The sequence below is a fragment of the Hippocampus bargibanti genome, linkage group LG07, assembly GCF_051943395.1.
Source record: "Hippocampus bargibanti isolate YZ-2025 linkage group LG07, ASM5194339v1, whole genome shotgun sequence".
NCBI classification, from domain to species: Eukaryota; Metazoa; Chordata; class Actinopteri; order Syngnathiformes; family Syngnathidae; genus Hippocampus; species Hippocampus bargibanti.
The window spans coordinates 2,041,902-2,058,275 of NC_142740.1; the positions used below are offsets into that span (position 1 = coordinate 2,041,902).

Here is a 16,374-nt window from a genome sequence, read left to right on the forward strand (position 1 = left end):
TATCAGGCCATCAACGACCATCACAAAGGTCAATAAACCGACTTTATTATACAATAGAGTTTATTTCTTTAATAATAATACAATAGCACATTTATTATACATAAAATAAGATATATTTTGTGTAGTTTTAAGCCTTAAAAAATGTGAAAGTAGAAAATTATGTTTGATGCCATAAAACATACAGGGGACCTGGGAACGGATTATTCTCATTTTAATGGTTTCCTATGGGAAATTATTTTTTGGGATACACACTTTTCGCCTTACTCTGTCTGGGAACCAATTAAGTTCGTAAATCAAGGTATCACTGTATGCGAATTATGCAATCTGGAGAACTGCAGTGTGACAACCTGAGCTTTGGATCATGAGGTCATCGTCATTTTTTTTTCATTGGTGGATCGTTAGATGGAAAAATACATTTGATAGATTCATCACGATGGCTTTATTTTATGGATTTTCGTCGATGAATAGAAAAATGCACATCATTTTCCCTGCCGCGTAATATTTCCCACGCTGCGTGGCCGTCCGCTTGAACTGACACACTGCCACACTTTCTCACGCACGCGAGAGCGAGAGAAGGGTTAGGGGTGAGAGGGGGGGGGTGTGCACGCACGTACGCACGCACGCCCTGCTTGCGTGCGTACGAACGCGCGCCTGTTTCCACGACACGCGGCGGGCGGGCGGGTTCGTTCGCTCCCTTTGCTGGCTGGCTTGGGCTGACTGGACCGGTGACGATCATGTGGACTCCGCGCGTCGTTGAAAGTAGGTTAGCGACCGCCCCTGAGCAGGAAGGAAGAAGCTGCGAGACCACGCGTGGGTTCAACGCTTCGAACCAGCCATAACACGCTACCCCCCCCACCCACTTCGTCGAAGGAAGACTGCGTAGAAAGTAGACGAACTTGAACTCACCGCGGCTTTTTTTTCCCCTTAGCCGTATAGTGGACGCGCTTTTTTGGGGAGACGAAAAGGCTCCACGAGCTATATGAGGAGTTGTCGTTTTGACAGTTCAAGCCAAGTTCTGTTTTAGCTTCGGCTTTTTTCTCCGTTCCTGCCATTTGTATGAGTAAACCGGCGACATGAGAGGTAAGGCTTGCTTGATAAAAAAAAAAAACTTTGTTTAAAAAAAAGTCCAAAGTTAGTATTTTTTTAGGAACCACTTAAACGCACCATGAAAAATACAGGAAATATAGTCAAACATCGATCATAAAATAACAACTACTGTACATATTTATAATTTCACATCTATTCACGAAATATTTAGAGAGTTTTGTCAGGTGTTATTTTTCGAGTGCGCATGCTGTCTCTCAGGCGGCTTGACTTTCGGTTATGTAAGAGTGAGAGAGGGAATGGCGGAGGGAGGGAGCCAAGCAGGCTTATTCAAGAGAAAAGACACTTGGCGCGATCGATTTCTCCTCCTTGTGCTTGTCTCGTTTGTCTTTGAATAAAAGTTCTTTAATTTGCCAAATTTCATTTTTCTGACACTTAATGATCATCCCGATTGACTGTGAAGTTATCCCAGCATACAAAGCAAACTGTACTGTCACGTTAGTAGCTGTGTTAAACTAATGTTGTTATTGTTTTTTTTCTTATTGTCAAATGATCTTTTTTCAGTTTTACATTGTTTTATGTTGTTATGTCAACGTGTGGGGGAATAGGAGATGTTCCACTGACCTAGTTATGTCATTGAGGATTACAGTTTCTATGTGTGTGTGTGTGTGTGTGTGTGTGTGTGTGTGTGTGTGTGTGTGTGTGTGTGTGTGTGTGTGTGTGTGTGTGTGTGTGTGTGTGTGTGTGTGTGTGTGCGTGTGTGTGTTTGTATGACTAGTCTTGTGAGGGCCACTAACCTTTTATACCATACATAGTGAGGACATTTTTGACAAGTGAGGACCCCTTGGCCGGTCCTCACAAGTTTTTCATTCTAAAGACTTCTAAAGGGTCTATATATGCATCTGTTAAAGTTTCAGAGGTCCTCACAAATTCACCCAAAATGATTTTTTGGTGTATATTTTCATTTCACTTGGATACACACACTTTTTACTCACTGTGTGTGTTTATGTGTGCGTGCGTGTGTGGTTAATAAGAGAAAAAGTTCATATAACAAAAAGTAAAACGTCATATTATCCTAATTCACGACAGGGGTGAGGACTTTGAATGTACCCATTCAGAGTCCTCACTCCTGCTGTCATTTCAGTTTCAAGTCCACTTTTTATTTCTTTGTTTTTAAAGAAGTTGACGTGGAAAATGGCGTGACATTTAGTGTTCAAATGTAACACTAGTCCTTCTCTAAACTTATCAGCAACGGTGGTCCTCACTCCTTATCTGGAGTTATCCGGGCCTCGCAATCCATTGAAACAGGAATGTGTGTCTGTGTGTGTGTGTGTGTGTGGTCATTGCAAAATCACTTTTCAATGAAGAACTATGTTCCTTTTCCCCCCACAAAATGAATAGTCTAATGTCCGCTTGTAAGCATACCCAATCGATAAGCACGCAGCAGCACAAGCTGTCATTTCAATTGAACTTTTGGATTGAAATAATACAACAACAAAAAGATGTTTTTCCGTCGCCATCGGGACTTTGTTTATTATTCACAAACTCACATTTTTTTCCTGTGTGTGTTAGCGATCCTCAGTTAAAGTTTGTGTATGTACGCACTTTATTAATGGCCAAAAAAAAAATCCACAATGTGACACCATAGCCGTCCGTAATTGTTCTCAAGGAAGTGATCTATTGACCCACCCTTATATTCACCTTGAGTTAAATCCGCAAAGGATTACATAAAAAAAATAACACACACACACACACACACGCACAAACTAAGAAGCGGTGATATTTTTTTCAGGGGTGGGGAGGGGAGAATGTTATGTAAAAAATATGGGTGAGTTAAGAAAAAATATTTATAAGGTCTTCAAAATCAGTTTCAAATAATATTTAAGTCTTTGGGGATAATCATTTGTTGTACAGTGACACCTCGGTTTCCAAACTTTTCGGTTCACGAACGTTACATTTATGAACATTTTACCTTGGCATACAAACTTTACTTTGGCATACAAACTTTTTTCGTACACGGAGCTGCAGGCAGACAACAGTGAGAAGGTTTCAGCTTTGATAGTTCAAAGGCAGAGTGTAGACTGCAAGGTTAAAATATCCCTCAATCAGGCTCCACAAACAACCCGCACAGGCCATCTGTACACTTGATGCAAAAAGCTATCAACCCAGCTAAATAGAACACAATTGATGAGGAACTAGGTAAAATTATGGCAGACAAAGCACCTACCTATCATTCCTCAAGATGGTGAAAGAAGACGGTTACGTTCCTCATCAAGTGTTTAATGCTGATGACATCGGCCACTCCATTCCATCAACGACCATCACAAAGGTAAATAAAACCACTTTATTATACTATAGTTTATTTCTTTAATTATAATACCATAGCACATTTATTATATATAAAATAAGGTATATATATTTTGTGTAGTTTTAAAGCTTAGAAAATTAGAGAGTAGAAAATTACGTTTTATGGGGACCTGGGAACGGATTATTCTCATTTTAATGGTTTCCTATGGGAAATTATTTTTTGGGATACACACTTTTCGCCTTACACACTCTGAGAACCAATTAAGATCGTAAGCCAAGGTATCAATGTTTATTCAAGTATTAATATTGGCAATTAACAACCCTTTTTTTTTTACGAACTCGAGATGATTCAGTCGCATTCCTTGAGAGTTTTGAAAGGCGCTTATAAATGAAATGTATTATTATTATTATTATTGTAATTGTTTTGTATTTTTGGTAGCTAATTGTGACAGGGTTTGTGCCTATTCGTGTGGGGTTCCTGTATATCGTAACGCGCAAGATGTAACAGTCCACCCGTTTCGCGCACTGCTGCGGCAAAGCCGGATATGGGCACAGCAAGCCCGCATTTAAACAACGAGGCACAGCAGGCTTGAGGTGAAACTTGCTTTCCTCTGTCAAGCTTGGGTTACTCGCATCAACCGGAGAGAAGAGAAACTCAATCGGACTCCACTGGATGCTTAGTTTTTTTCCCCACCGCACCTCTATAACTTTTATCAGTATTAAATAACCATTTAACTCATTTACTGCCAGACGATGTGCAAAAAAACGTGTCCACTCCAGTGCCAGGGTTTTTGTCATTTTCACTCAAATTGCAGGACCTGCAGAATATTGAGTTTTAGGACTACATAAACATTCAATTAAGTGTAAGGAACCTTATACTTTCTTTTTTCATCAAAAAAAAAGTTAATTCCTAAGTTATATGGGTCTGAGTTATCTGAGCTTGAAATGGGGGCTGTAGAAAAGGGGAGGGGAAAAAGATTCATTGAAAATCTTTCCCGATGAGAAGGTTTCTTCAGCCGCCATCTGTACATCTTTGACGGTGTCGAATGTTTCGCTATTGATCCGAGAAGCTTCGTCAGCGAACAAAAATTTTGCTGGTAGCTCTGGCCCTATATATATATATATATATATATATATATATCCCTACTTCCTACTTCCCAGACGATATGTATATATTGGGCCAAAACTACCAGCACATTTTTGTTCGCTGACGAAGCCCCTTGGATAAGAAGCGAAACGTCCGACAAAAAAGTACAGATGACGGCTGAAGAAACCTTGTCATCGATGAACCATGAATCCTGTACGACTGCTTGTACTATGAGAAAACCAGTTTGCTTTGTTAAGCTAACAGAGGTGGGGGGGGGCGTAAAGGCCAAAGGTCGCCCGGCGCGGGAGTGCTCACCATCGCTATCTATTCAACGCTCGGCCTTGCGGCTGTTTAAGCGAAACTCGGTATGTGTCAAGGTGACCTCTCCTCTCGCTAACGGCTACAGGCTGAGATTCCGTTGCGCTATTATCTCCAGCTTCAAGGAAGAACGCCCGCGTACACCAACTTGATGTTGACAAGAGTTGCAAAGATAGCACCCTCAATACAATTATTGTGCTTGATGGGAATGTTGATTTCAACTTTGCCAATAGTTTCAAGCCAAGTCGGTTGCGATTTAGCCACATCTGTTTGTTCAACTTAGCGATTGCGAGATGTGACGTTTAAAGACAACCGACACCGTTTTTTAATAGCGAGATAGCTAGCTCGGTAGATAGCTAGCTAGCTAATAGATAGACAGCCAGATAGGTACATAGATAGCTAATAGACAGGAAATAGATATCTAGGTAGCCGGCTGGATAGCAAAAAAAGCTAGCATACACATGATGTAACGAGAACCATTCAACTATATACCATATCCTATGTTTGATATCTAAATACAATAAAATGCATATAATAATAAATAATAATAATATTGCATTTCATCTATAAGCGCCTTTCAAAATTCTCATTACATATAAGAAATACAAAATAATCGGATTCCAATTTTGAGATCCAATGCAATCCATTTTCTTGAAACTTGAAGCGAGCCAGCTAAATAGCTAATAGATAGCAAATAAAGTGATAGGTAGCCAGCTAGATAGCTAGCTAGCTATTAGCTATCTAATTGGCTGTCTAGCTAGCTATTAGCTAGCGAGCTAGCCTTTTCTCTATTTGAGTTAATTTCGGGTTGAGTGAACGCTGGCCCGTGTGGCTGTCGCTGCTCACCCACAGAAAAACTTATGTGATTGTAAAGTAACCTTGAAAGTTTTGAAAGGTGCTTAGAAATGAAATGTATTATTATTATTATTAGCACACTGGCTGGCTAGCTAGCCATCTAGCTGGCTATCTATTACTTATATAGCTATCTAGCTGGCTATCTATGAGCTATCTATTGGCTATTTATTAGCTAGCTTTCTATCTATTTGAGTTACTTCCGGGTTGAGAGAACGCTGGCGCGTAGCTATCTAGCTGGCTATCTATTACTTATATAGCTATCTAGCTGGCTAGCTGACCGGCTATGTATTAACTATCTATTAGCTATCTATTGGCTATTTATTAGCTAGCTAGCTTTCTATCTATTTGAGTTACTTCCGAGTTGAGTGAACGCTGGTGCGTGTGGCTGCCGCTGCTCACCCACAGAAAAACTTATCCTGTGACTGCAAAGTGACCTTGAGAGTTTTGAAAGGTGCTTAGAAATGAAATGTATTATAATTTTTATTATTATTATTATCACACGTTTAACTTTAGACAAGATGGCGTCCAACCGTGGTAGGCGATCGCCAGCGTACAAAATCTTAATTCCTCCCTGCTATTATACATTCCAGTTCAATAATAATAGTTTTCTAGCTATCTATTAGCTAGCGAGCTAGCTTTCTATCTATTTGAGTTACTTCCGGGTTCAGTGAACACTGGCGCGTGTGGTTGCCGCTGCTCACCCACAGAAAAACTTAGCCTGTGACTAGAAAGTGACCTTGAGGGTTTTGAAAGGTGCTTAGAAATGAAATGTATGATTATTATTATTATTATTATTATTATTATTATTATTTTAAATACATCCACATAGCTTCATTCAAGCTAATGCTGATATGTTTGTTCCTAGCAATGCTTCTTTTCTTCTTTTCAAGATCTTATTATTTGTCTTCAAATCTTGAAATGGTCTCACTCCTTCTTACCGCTCCGATCAGACTTGAGGCTGTCGCTATTTGACGTCTCGCCAATTGACATTGGAGCGCCGTTGCATAATTGTCGTCTGGCAAGGAAGTTCGACGCCGGCTGGAGACGCTTTTATAGCCATCCCGCCGCTCTAACTCATAGTACGGTTTACCCGAGTCGGTGGCAAGTGTCTTGAAACAGGATCTTTGAGTGACAGCTAGCCGCAGTGGAAAAAAGTTGTTGCTAGCTGGTGATTTGATAGCATTGCGCTAATGTCGGGGGAAGGATCCTGTTATGTTTACCCCCCCCCCCCCAAAAAAAAAAAAAAACTGTCTGCTTCCGTTTAAATGAACCAATTTCAATTGTTAGTTCAAAGGCAGAGTGTAGACTGTAAGGTTAAAATATCCCATTAATCAGGCTCCACAAATAACCCGCACAAGCCATCTGTACACTTGATGCAAAACACTATCAACCCAGCTAAACAGAACACAATTGATGAGGAACTAGGTAAAATTATGGCAGAGAAAGCACCTACAAGGGATCATTCCTCAAGATGGTGAAAGAAGATGGCTACGTTCCTCATCAAGTGTTTCATGCTGATGAAATCGGCCACTCCATTCCATCAAGCCATCAACGACCATCACAAAGGTCAATAAAAAACTTTATTATATAGTACAGTTTATTTCTTTAATTATAATACCGTAGCACATTTATTATACATAAAATAAGTCATATTTTGTGTAGTTTTAATACTTAGAAAATTAGAAAGTAGAAAATGATATTTGTGTTAAGTTCATAATGTCTACTAAATATATAATATACAACAGATTATTTACAGACATTGGCTTTTTAGGTGTTCAATTACCATCACAAAGGTAAATAAAACGACTATTATATTGTACAGTTTTCTTTTATTATAATGCCATAGCACATTTATTATACATAAAATCAGGTATATTTTGTGTAGTTTTAAGGCTTATTTAATCGAAAATTATGTTTTATGGGGACCTTGGAACGGATTATTCTCATTTTAATGGTTTCCTATGAGAAATACATTTTTGGGATTCACACTTTTCGCTTTACACACTCTGTCTGGGAACCAATCAAGTTCGTAAGCCAAGGTATCACTGTATATTAAATTCGATGATCATCTTTGACAGCGCACGTGTTGGGTATCACAGTCCATTCTTCCGTTTGTGATTTTATTAAATTCAAACGCCGTTGTTGTTCCTTAGATTTTTTTTTTTTTTACTGGTGAAACGCTGACCGACAAATCTTCCAAAGTCCTTTTTAGGATGCGCGCTGATGGAAATATGCCTTTTAGGGTTGTTTTTTTTTTTTTTTGTGATCCGTTTGCGGCCGCATCCCGTTTCAAAATGGACTCTCCCGGTCTACTGGAAACATTCTGCAACATGAGTGTAAATTGAGCCGGTGTGTGATTTGGGCCTACTTTCGTCGATGATGAATTGCCCCGCAACCATTTTGTCAGTCAAGAAAAGATGCCTTTGCATTTTGAACCCTCAGTCAATGTAGGATGGATCTGGCTATCTAGCTAGCTATCTTGCTAGCTAGCTGTTGGGTAGCTATTAGCTAGCTCGCGACTTTTCTATCTATTTATCGAGCTATCAAGCTTTTTTTTTTACTTTATTCTTATTTCCTTTTTCCTCTCCTCACTTCTTTCTATTTATCTAGCTATCCAGCTATATATCTATCTGGCTAGCCAGCTGGCTGGCTACCGAGCTAACTATCTATTTCATACCTATTAGCTATCTAGCAGGCTGCTAGCTAGCCATCTAGGTGGCTATATATTAGCTTAATAGCTATCTAGCTAGCTATCAATTAGCTAGCTAGCTCACTTTCGCTCTATTTGAGGCGTGTGGCTGCCACTGCTCACCCACAGAAAAACTTATCCTGTGACTGTAAAGTGACCTTGAGAGTTTTGAAAGGCGCTTAAAAATTTAATGGATTATTATTATTATTGGCTATGTATTAGCTCTCTATGAGCTAGCTAGCTTTTTATCCATTTGAGTTACTTCTGGGTTGAGTGAACGCTGGTGCCTGTGGATTATTATTATTATTATTATTATTATTAAGTTCTTATTTTTTTAAGAGGACAAGTGTGTAAAAATACTATAAAAATACTCAATCACTGGATCAACGGACGGGCGGGGGGATATTTAAAATGTCTGCCTTATACTTGGACTTGTACTATGTAATACTGATCCCGCAATAACTCACGGAGTAGGTTAAGTACAGTATGTCAGGTAATGAACGGGTAAATAGGACCTTGAACTGTTTGATTAGCTCGAATGAGAGAGCAAAGTTTACACCGACAAGCGCTTTTACAACGTTGAATCGGTGAGAGTGGCACAAGGGGTGATTAAATTTGTCGCTCTTGTACGACTCAAAGGCAAACAAAAAAAAGTCCATTTTATTATACATCTTTAAAGGACAACCGAAGTTGTGTCCATAATTTGTAAAATCACTTCAAGTGACTTCTACTGAGCGTATTTTACAAAGATTCCACCGCATATAGCTATATTTGACCTTTTAAGACTCGCGCTGAATATTCCGGAAGTCTTGTTTTTGAGTTGGTGACGAGTCCGTACGTGACGTCACTGAAGGAACGCCCCTGACCGAAAAAAGGACACATTGTAGCAGTCCTTCCATCACGTCAATGCATTTTGCTGTACTTTGGTCTGAAAACTTTGTGTAAGACCAAAAAGAGGCAGAAGAGGGCGACAAAGTTTCATGTAAGGATTAATCAGCCTGTGGAAACGGGCTGATTAATTCCTTACACGGAGCTTTGTCGCCATTTTCTGCCTCTTTTCGGTGCGACATTTCCCCCCCCTAGATCCTCAAAATGGCACGGAATAAATTATTTAATCAATTGCAAACATGTATGCTTTCTTCTTCAGAACTATTTGAATCATATTTATAACTGGATGAGTAACAAGAAAGCATATTCTCCGAATCTGTGAGCTCTTGCTGTGTCTGTTGACCTCGGATTGACCCTCAGGTTGTGTGCTTCAATTGTGTATTCGCGTCACACATGTTGACTAAGCATATAACAGCATGAAACTATGATAATATGATAACTTGTTATTCTGTCTAATCTCTATCAGATACACATACAGTGAGACCTCAACTTACGAATTTAATTGGTTCACAGACAGAGTGTGTAAGGCGAAAAGTGTGTATCTAAAAAAAAATGTCCATAGGAAACCATTAAAATGGGAATAATCCGTTCCCGGGTTTCCATAAAATATACTTTTCAACTAAATAAGCCTTAAAACTACATACAACATACCTTATTCTATGTATAATAAATGTGCTATTGTATTGTAATGAAAGAAATACACTGCATTGTATCATAAAGTCACTTTATTTACATTTGTGATGGTCATTTATGGCTAAATGGAATGGCGTTGGAGGTCAAAGGGAATTGCTGTTTGGAAAGAGAGGCACATTACATGACGACTGTAATTAAAGAAATAAACTGCTGTAAAATAAAGTTTTATTTCCCTTTTTGATGGCTGTTGATGGCTTATGGAAGGAGAGTCAACTTCCATAAGGACTGTTGGTAACTTAACCTCTGGTGCTGTTCGGTCGTGTGCTTCCGCCGAAGATCACTCCGCCAGCCGTGGTGGGTGTGTATTATGAAAATAGTGCTTATTATAAGGTTTGATTTTCATAAATTTGACGTTTGTAAGACAAAAAGTTTGTAAGTTGAGGTCTCACTGTATTTTACTTTTTTTGTTAAATAAAACACACAACAGAATAAATTCTAATCTCTTCGTTTTTGCTCCTGAATAAAACGAAATATCAAAGCAAATAGCGCTCCCTTGCGTTTAAGCTAGGTGACTAAGTTACAGTTGCTTTTTTTCACAATGCGGCTAAATCTCATTGGCGGAGGTAACAAACAAGTGATTCAATTTAAAAAGTCAAGTTTTATCTTCCTGGGATTATTGCCATCAACTATCCCTGCCGTTCTCTTATTAATGCTAATGCACGTTTGCTTTTATTATTTACATGTGGTAATTATACAGACATTTATTTGCCCGCTGGGTTCATCGACCGAGCGAAAAATAGATTTATGGACTGGCTTGGGCGAGGCTGAAATTTCACACCACAATATTTGACATGCTGCAACAAGTCGGGAGCCGCGATTGGCGACAGCTGTTCTGGCCACCGACTTCTGACTCGCATGTAATTTTCACGCTTTGAATAAATCCAGATGTCAAGTTAGTTTCGAAACAACTCCACGTCTTTAAAATATGTCATCCGTGGTATGTTTGACAAAACTTTTGTCATCCTTTACTCAGCCCACGCATGCCTTAAAATAAAGAAAAAAATGAATAAAAAGAAGGAGGAAGCGCTTCCTCTTTTATAATAATAATAATACACTTCATTTATAAGTCACAGAACACTAGCTAGCTTGCTAATAGATAGCCAATAGCCAGCGAGCTAGATAGCTATTAAGCTAATAGATAGCCAGCTAGAAAGCTAGCTAGCAGCCAGCTAGAAAGCTAGCTAGCAGCCAGCTAGAAAGCTAGCTAGCAGCCAGCTAGATAGTTATCTAGGTAGCTAGCCAGGTAGCCAGCTAGCTAGATAGCAAGCCAGATAGATATATAATAATAATAATAACAATACATTTCATTTATAAGTGCCTTTCAAAACTCTCAAGGTCACTTTACAGTCACAAGATAAGTTTTTCTTTGGGTGAGTAGCGGCAGCCACTTGTGCCAGCGTTCACTCAACCTGGAAGAAACTCAAATAGATTGAAAGTGAGCTAGCTAGATAATTGATAGCTAACTGATAGCTACTAGATAGTTAGATAGCTATTAAGCTAATAGATAGCCTGCTAGATAGCCAACCAGCTAGATAGCTAATAGGTAGCAAATAGATAGTTATCCAGGTAGCCAGCTAGATAGATAGCCAGATAATAATAATAATAATAATAATAATACATTTCATTTATAAGTGCCTTTCAAAACTCTCAAAGTCACTTTACAGTCACAGGATCGTTTTTTCTGCGGGTGAGCAGCGGCAGCCACACGCACCAGCGTTCACTCAACCCAGAAGTAACTCAGAGATATAAAACTAGCTAGCTAGCTACCCGATAGCCAGCCAGCCAATAGATAGCTAATAGACAGCTAATTCATAGCCAGCTAACCAGCTAGCGAGCTAATAGATAGAGTCACGGGATACGATTTTCTGTGGGTGAGCAACGGCAGCCACACACGCCAGCGCTCACCCAACCCGGAACAACTCAAATAAATAAAAAGCTAGCTTAGATAGCTAATAGATAACCAGCCAATAGATAGCCAGCTAGCTGGATAGGTAGCTAACAGATAGCCAAGTACATAGTGCCCCGAATCTCCATCAGTATTCTCAGCAAAACATGTTATGTTAAAGTGCTACATGTGGCTAATTTATTCATTGCTAATAAAAAATAAAAGACAAAAAAAAGCGATGTGAAGCCGTTAAAAAGCAACATTTGATGATAGATATATAGCTGGATAGCTAGATAAATAAAAAGAAGTGAAGAGAGGAAAAAAGAAATAAGACAAAAAAGAGTAAAAACAAAAAAAAAAGCGAAATGGCTTTTAATCACCTCCCGCTTGAATGGGAAAAGTGTGTCAGTGGAACAGTTTGGATTCCGCTCAGTTGATTGGCGGGCGAGCCGACGAGTTGAAAAAGCTCAAGTCAGCCCGCCCCCCCGACGACCAATGGCTACTGAGGCGAGCGAGCGAGCTTGAACGTCACACGGTTACCCCGGGCAACCACCTTTTGAATGCGCGAATTCATGGAATGCGGCCAGACTGCAGTTATATAACAAGCTGGGCGGGAGGGATGGAGGCCTTGAAGAGGAACAGTTAGAGGGAGCAGCAAGTTTTGTTTTTTTCTCCTTTCCACTTTCCATTTTGTTTTTTTCATGAATATCCTTCCGATGTCGTCCCATTTTTCTTCTCAAAAGTTTTCCATATGCAGTGATACCTTGGCTTACGAACTTAATTGGTTCCCAGACAGAGTGTGTAAGGCGAAAAGTGTGTATCCCAAAAATGTATATATATTTTTTTATATAATAATTTATTATTTATAATATATTATTTTATATAATAATTTATATAAAATTTATTTATAACTTTGCTGCCCCCTCGTGGAGGTCTGACCAGTACAATAATAATAAATTTAATTTCTAAGCGCCTTTCATAACTCTCAAGGTCACTTCACAGTCACAGGATCAGTTTTTTTTTTCTAGGTGAGCAGCGGCAGCCACACGCGCTAGCGTTCACTCAACCCGGAAATAACTCAAATACAGTAAAGTCTCGTTATATTGATATCGGATATATCGATAGTCCCGGTTATATCGACATTTTTTCGGACTCCCTTGAATATCGATATAACGAGACTTTACTGTAGATAGAAAGCTAGCTAGCTAGCCAAAAGATAGCTAATAGCTAGCCGGCTAGAAAGCTATCCAGCTATATTGCTAATAGATACAGATACATAGCTCGCCAGAAAGATAGCTAGCCAGCTAGAAAGCTAGCTAGATAGCCTGCTATAGAGCTAGCTCGCCAGCTAATAAATAGCAAATAGCTAGGAAGCTTTTAGTCCTTTTATAATAATATTAATAATAATAATAATAATATCATTAGCATTTCTTTTTGTTTTACTTTGTTTTGTCCCCCATTCGAGATTCTCAGAAGTAGGTTTATTTTTCTTAATGAGCCTGCGAGTAATTTGTTCTTTCTAGAAAAGGACAAATAAGAGGGGGTGTCGGGTGGTCGGGGGTGGGGTGGAGTGTTTGACAGAGAGCCATGAAACTTTATAACCTCTAATGCAATTGACCTGCTATTCTGGGCTTGAAGGAGGCCCAGCTACTTAGATCAACAACGGTAATGAAAAGAACATGCTGTTCCGTGCACGCTAAGAAGGCTCAGGCTTCCACAATCAACTCAAGGTGCATAATGTATACAGCGACTCCCATGTCAATCACGGGTGGGGGTGGGGGGGTGGGGGGGGGGGGTTCTAGCTAGCTCAATCGCGGCGCATTGCCATCTGACGTTTAAAGCCATTCCGACTGCCATGTTGCCTGACATCCGTTTTGATTGACGCTGTCTTAGATGTCGAGTTATTTCGAATCGGCAATCGGCAGTACATATTATGCACCTAAAAGCTAGCAACCACTCATTTGACGACAATGAGGTTATAATCTTGGCGAAAGAAAACAGATGCTTTGAAAGGGGAGTAAAAGAAGCTATTTTGTTAAAACAGCAAAACCCTTCACTAAGTCGCCCTGGTGTGGTGAGGTTCAATTTGGATTGTTTGTACAATAGACTTCTTAGGCAACATAGGCTTAGTTATGCTGATGAGGTGATACTAGAGCAAATGGGGAAATCAGAATTCAGAGTTTTAACTCAGAATTCCGACTTTTAACTCGGAATTCTGACTTTTAACTCATAATTCTGACTTTTAACTCATAATTCCAACTTTTAACTCAGAATTCCGACTTTTAACTCATCAGTATTCTGACTTTTAACTCATAATTTCGACTTTTAACTCAGAATATCGACTTTTAACTCAAAATTCCGACTTTTAACTCTGAATTCCGACTTTTAACTCAAAATTCCGACTTTTAACTCAAAATTCCGATTTTTAACTCAAAATTCCGACTTTTAACTCAAAATTCTGACTTTTAACTCACAATTCCGACTTTTAACTCTGAATTCCGACTTTTAACTCAAAATTCCGACTTAACTCTGAATTCCGACTTTTAGCTCTGAATTCCGACTTTTAACCCTGAATTCCGACTTTTAACTCAAAATTCTGACTTTTAACTCACAATTCCGACTTAACTCGAAATTCCGACTTTTAACTAAGAATTCCGACTTAACTCAAAATTCCGACTTTTAACTCAAAATTCTGACTTTTAACTCACAATTCCGACTTTTAACTAAGAATTCCGATTTTTTTAACTCAAAATTACAACTTTTAGGACTACAGAAACATTCAATGCAGCGTAAGAAACCTTGGACTGTCTTCTTTCATCAGAAAAAAAAAGTTAATTCCTAAATTATATGGGTCTGGAGTTATTTGAGCTTGAAATGGGGGGGCAACTGTAAATTCGAGAATGGCAGCGAAAGAGTTAAGAATGACTTTGAAGGGGGGAAAAAAACAAATTCCCGATGTGAAGTTGTCATTAAACTTGCTTGATGAACAAAAACTGCTTTTGTTGTTTCAACCAAGTCGTGGGCCCCGTTCTCAATCGACGATGTCTTTGTTTTTTCTCTCTTTCTTTCTAGCTCAAATCGAAGTGATACCGTGTAAAATATGCGGGGACAAATCTTCAGGAATCCATTATGGCGTCATCACCTGCGAAGGCTGCAAGGTGAGTCCTCGCTTGTGCCAAATTTGCGTCACGGCAGTTCTATCGCATCCAATAATTGACTGTATTTTCTGGACTATAAGGCGCACCTTCGATGAAGGACATGTTTAAAAATATTTTCCATGCATAGGGTGCACCGCATTATAAGGGGCACCTTCAACAAATGACATATTTACCAAAAAAAAAACTTTTCCATGCATCAGGTGCACCGCATTATAACGGGCAACATCAATGAATGACATTTTAAAAAATGTTTTCCATGCATCAGGTGCACCGCATTATAACGGGCAACATCAATGAATGACATTTTTAAAAATGTTTTCCATGCATCAGGTGCACCGCATTATAACGGGCAACATCAATGAATGACATTTTAAAAAAATGTTTTCCATGCATAAGGTGCACCGCATTATAAGGGGCACCTTCATTTAATGACATATTTAATTATTTCCATGCAGTTTCCATTTTCCATGCAGTTTTTTTTGACAACGATACTAGTGCAGCGTGTTCTACCGGAAACAAATTCCTTGTGTGTTCTACATACTTGGCAATAAAGATGATTCTGATTCTGATAAGGTGCACCGCATTATAAGACGTACCTTCAACAAATGACATTAAAAACAATTCCAAGCATCAGGTGCACCGCACTATAAGGCGCACCTTCAACGAATTACATTTCTAAAAACCTTTTCCATGCATAAGGTGCACCGCATTATAAGGGGCACCTTCACTTAATGACATATTTAAAAACATTTTCAATGCATAAGGTGCACCACATTTTAAGGCGCAACTTCAATGAATGGCATATTTAAAAAAAAATAACCTTTTCCATGCATAACGTGCACCGTATTATAAGGCGCACCTTCAATGAATGACATATTTTAAAAACTTTTCCAATGCATAAGGTGCACCGCATTATAAGGGGCACCTTCACTTAATGACATATTTAAAAACATTTTCAATGCATAAGGTGCACCACATTTTAAGGCGCAACTTCAATGAATGGCATATTTTAAAAAAAATAACCTTTTCCATGCATAACGTGCACCGTATTATAAGGCGCACCTTCAATGAATGACATATTTTAAAAACTTTTCCAATGCATAAGGTGCACCGCATTATAAGGGGCACCTTCACTTAATGACATATTTAAAAACATTTTCAATGCATAAGGTACACCGCATTTTAAGGCGCAACTTCAATGAATGACATATTTTAAAAACTTTTCCAATGCATAAGGTGCACCGCATTACCCGCGGAAAAAAACTGTAGACTGTCCGTAGAGTGTCCTTGAGAGTTTTGAAAGGTGCTTAGAAATAAAATGTATTATTATTATTATTATTATTATTATTATTCAATGAATGACATATTTTAAAAAGTTTTCGATACATCATGCGCACCGCATTATCGGGCATATGGTTAGCTTTTGAAAAAAATGTTATTTTAAGTGCAG

The 16,374-nt window shown here is 38.9% G+C and overlaps 1 protein-coding gene across 1 annotated transcript in view; it reads left to right on the plus strand.

Annotated features, from left to right (window-relative positions):
- The first annotated feature begins 332 nt into the window (after positions 1-332).
- Positions 333-16,374, plus strand: part of rorca (RAR-related orphan receptor C a) — a 28,615-nt gene continuing 12,573 nt past the window's right edge. The window contains exons 1-2 of the mRNA XM_088999978.1: positions 333-1,080; positions 14,839-14,924. Of these exons, the coding sequence (XP_088856104.1) occupies positions 1,074-1,080; positions 14,839-14,924 (93 nt within the window). The 5' untranslated portion in view covers positions 333-1,073. The remainder of the gene's footprint in view (positions 1,081-14,838; positions 14,925-16,374) is intronic.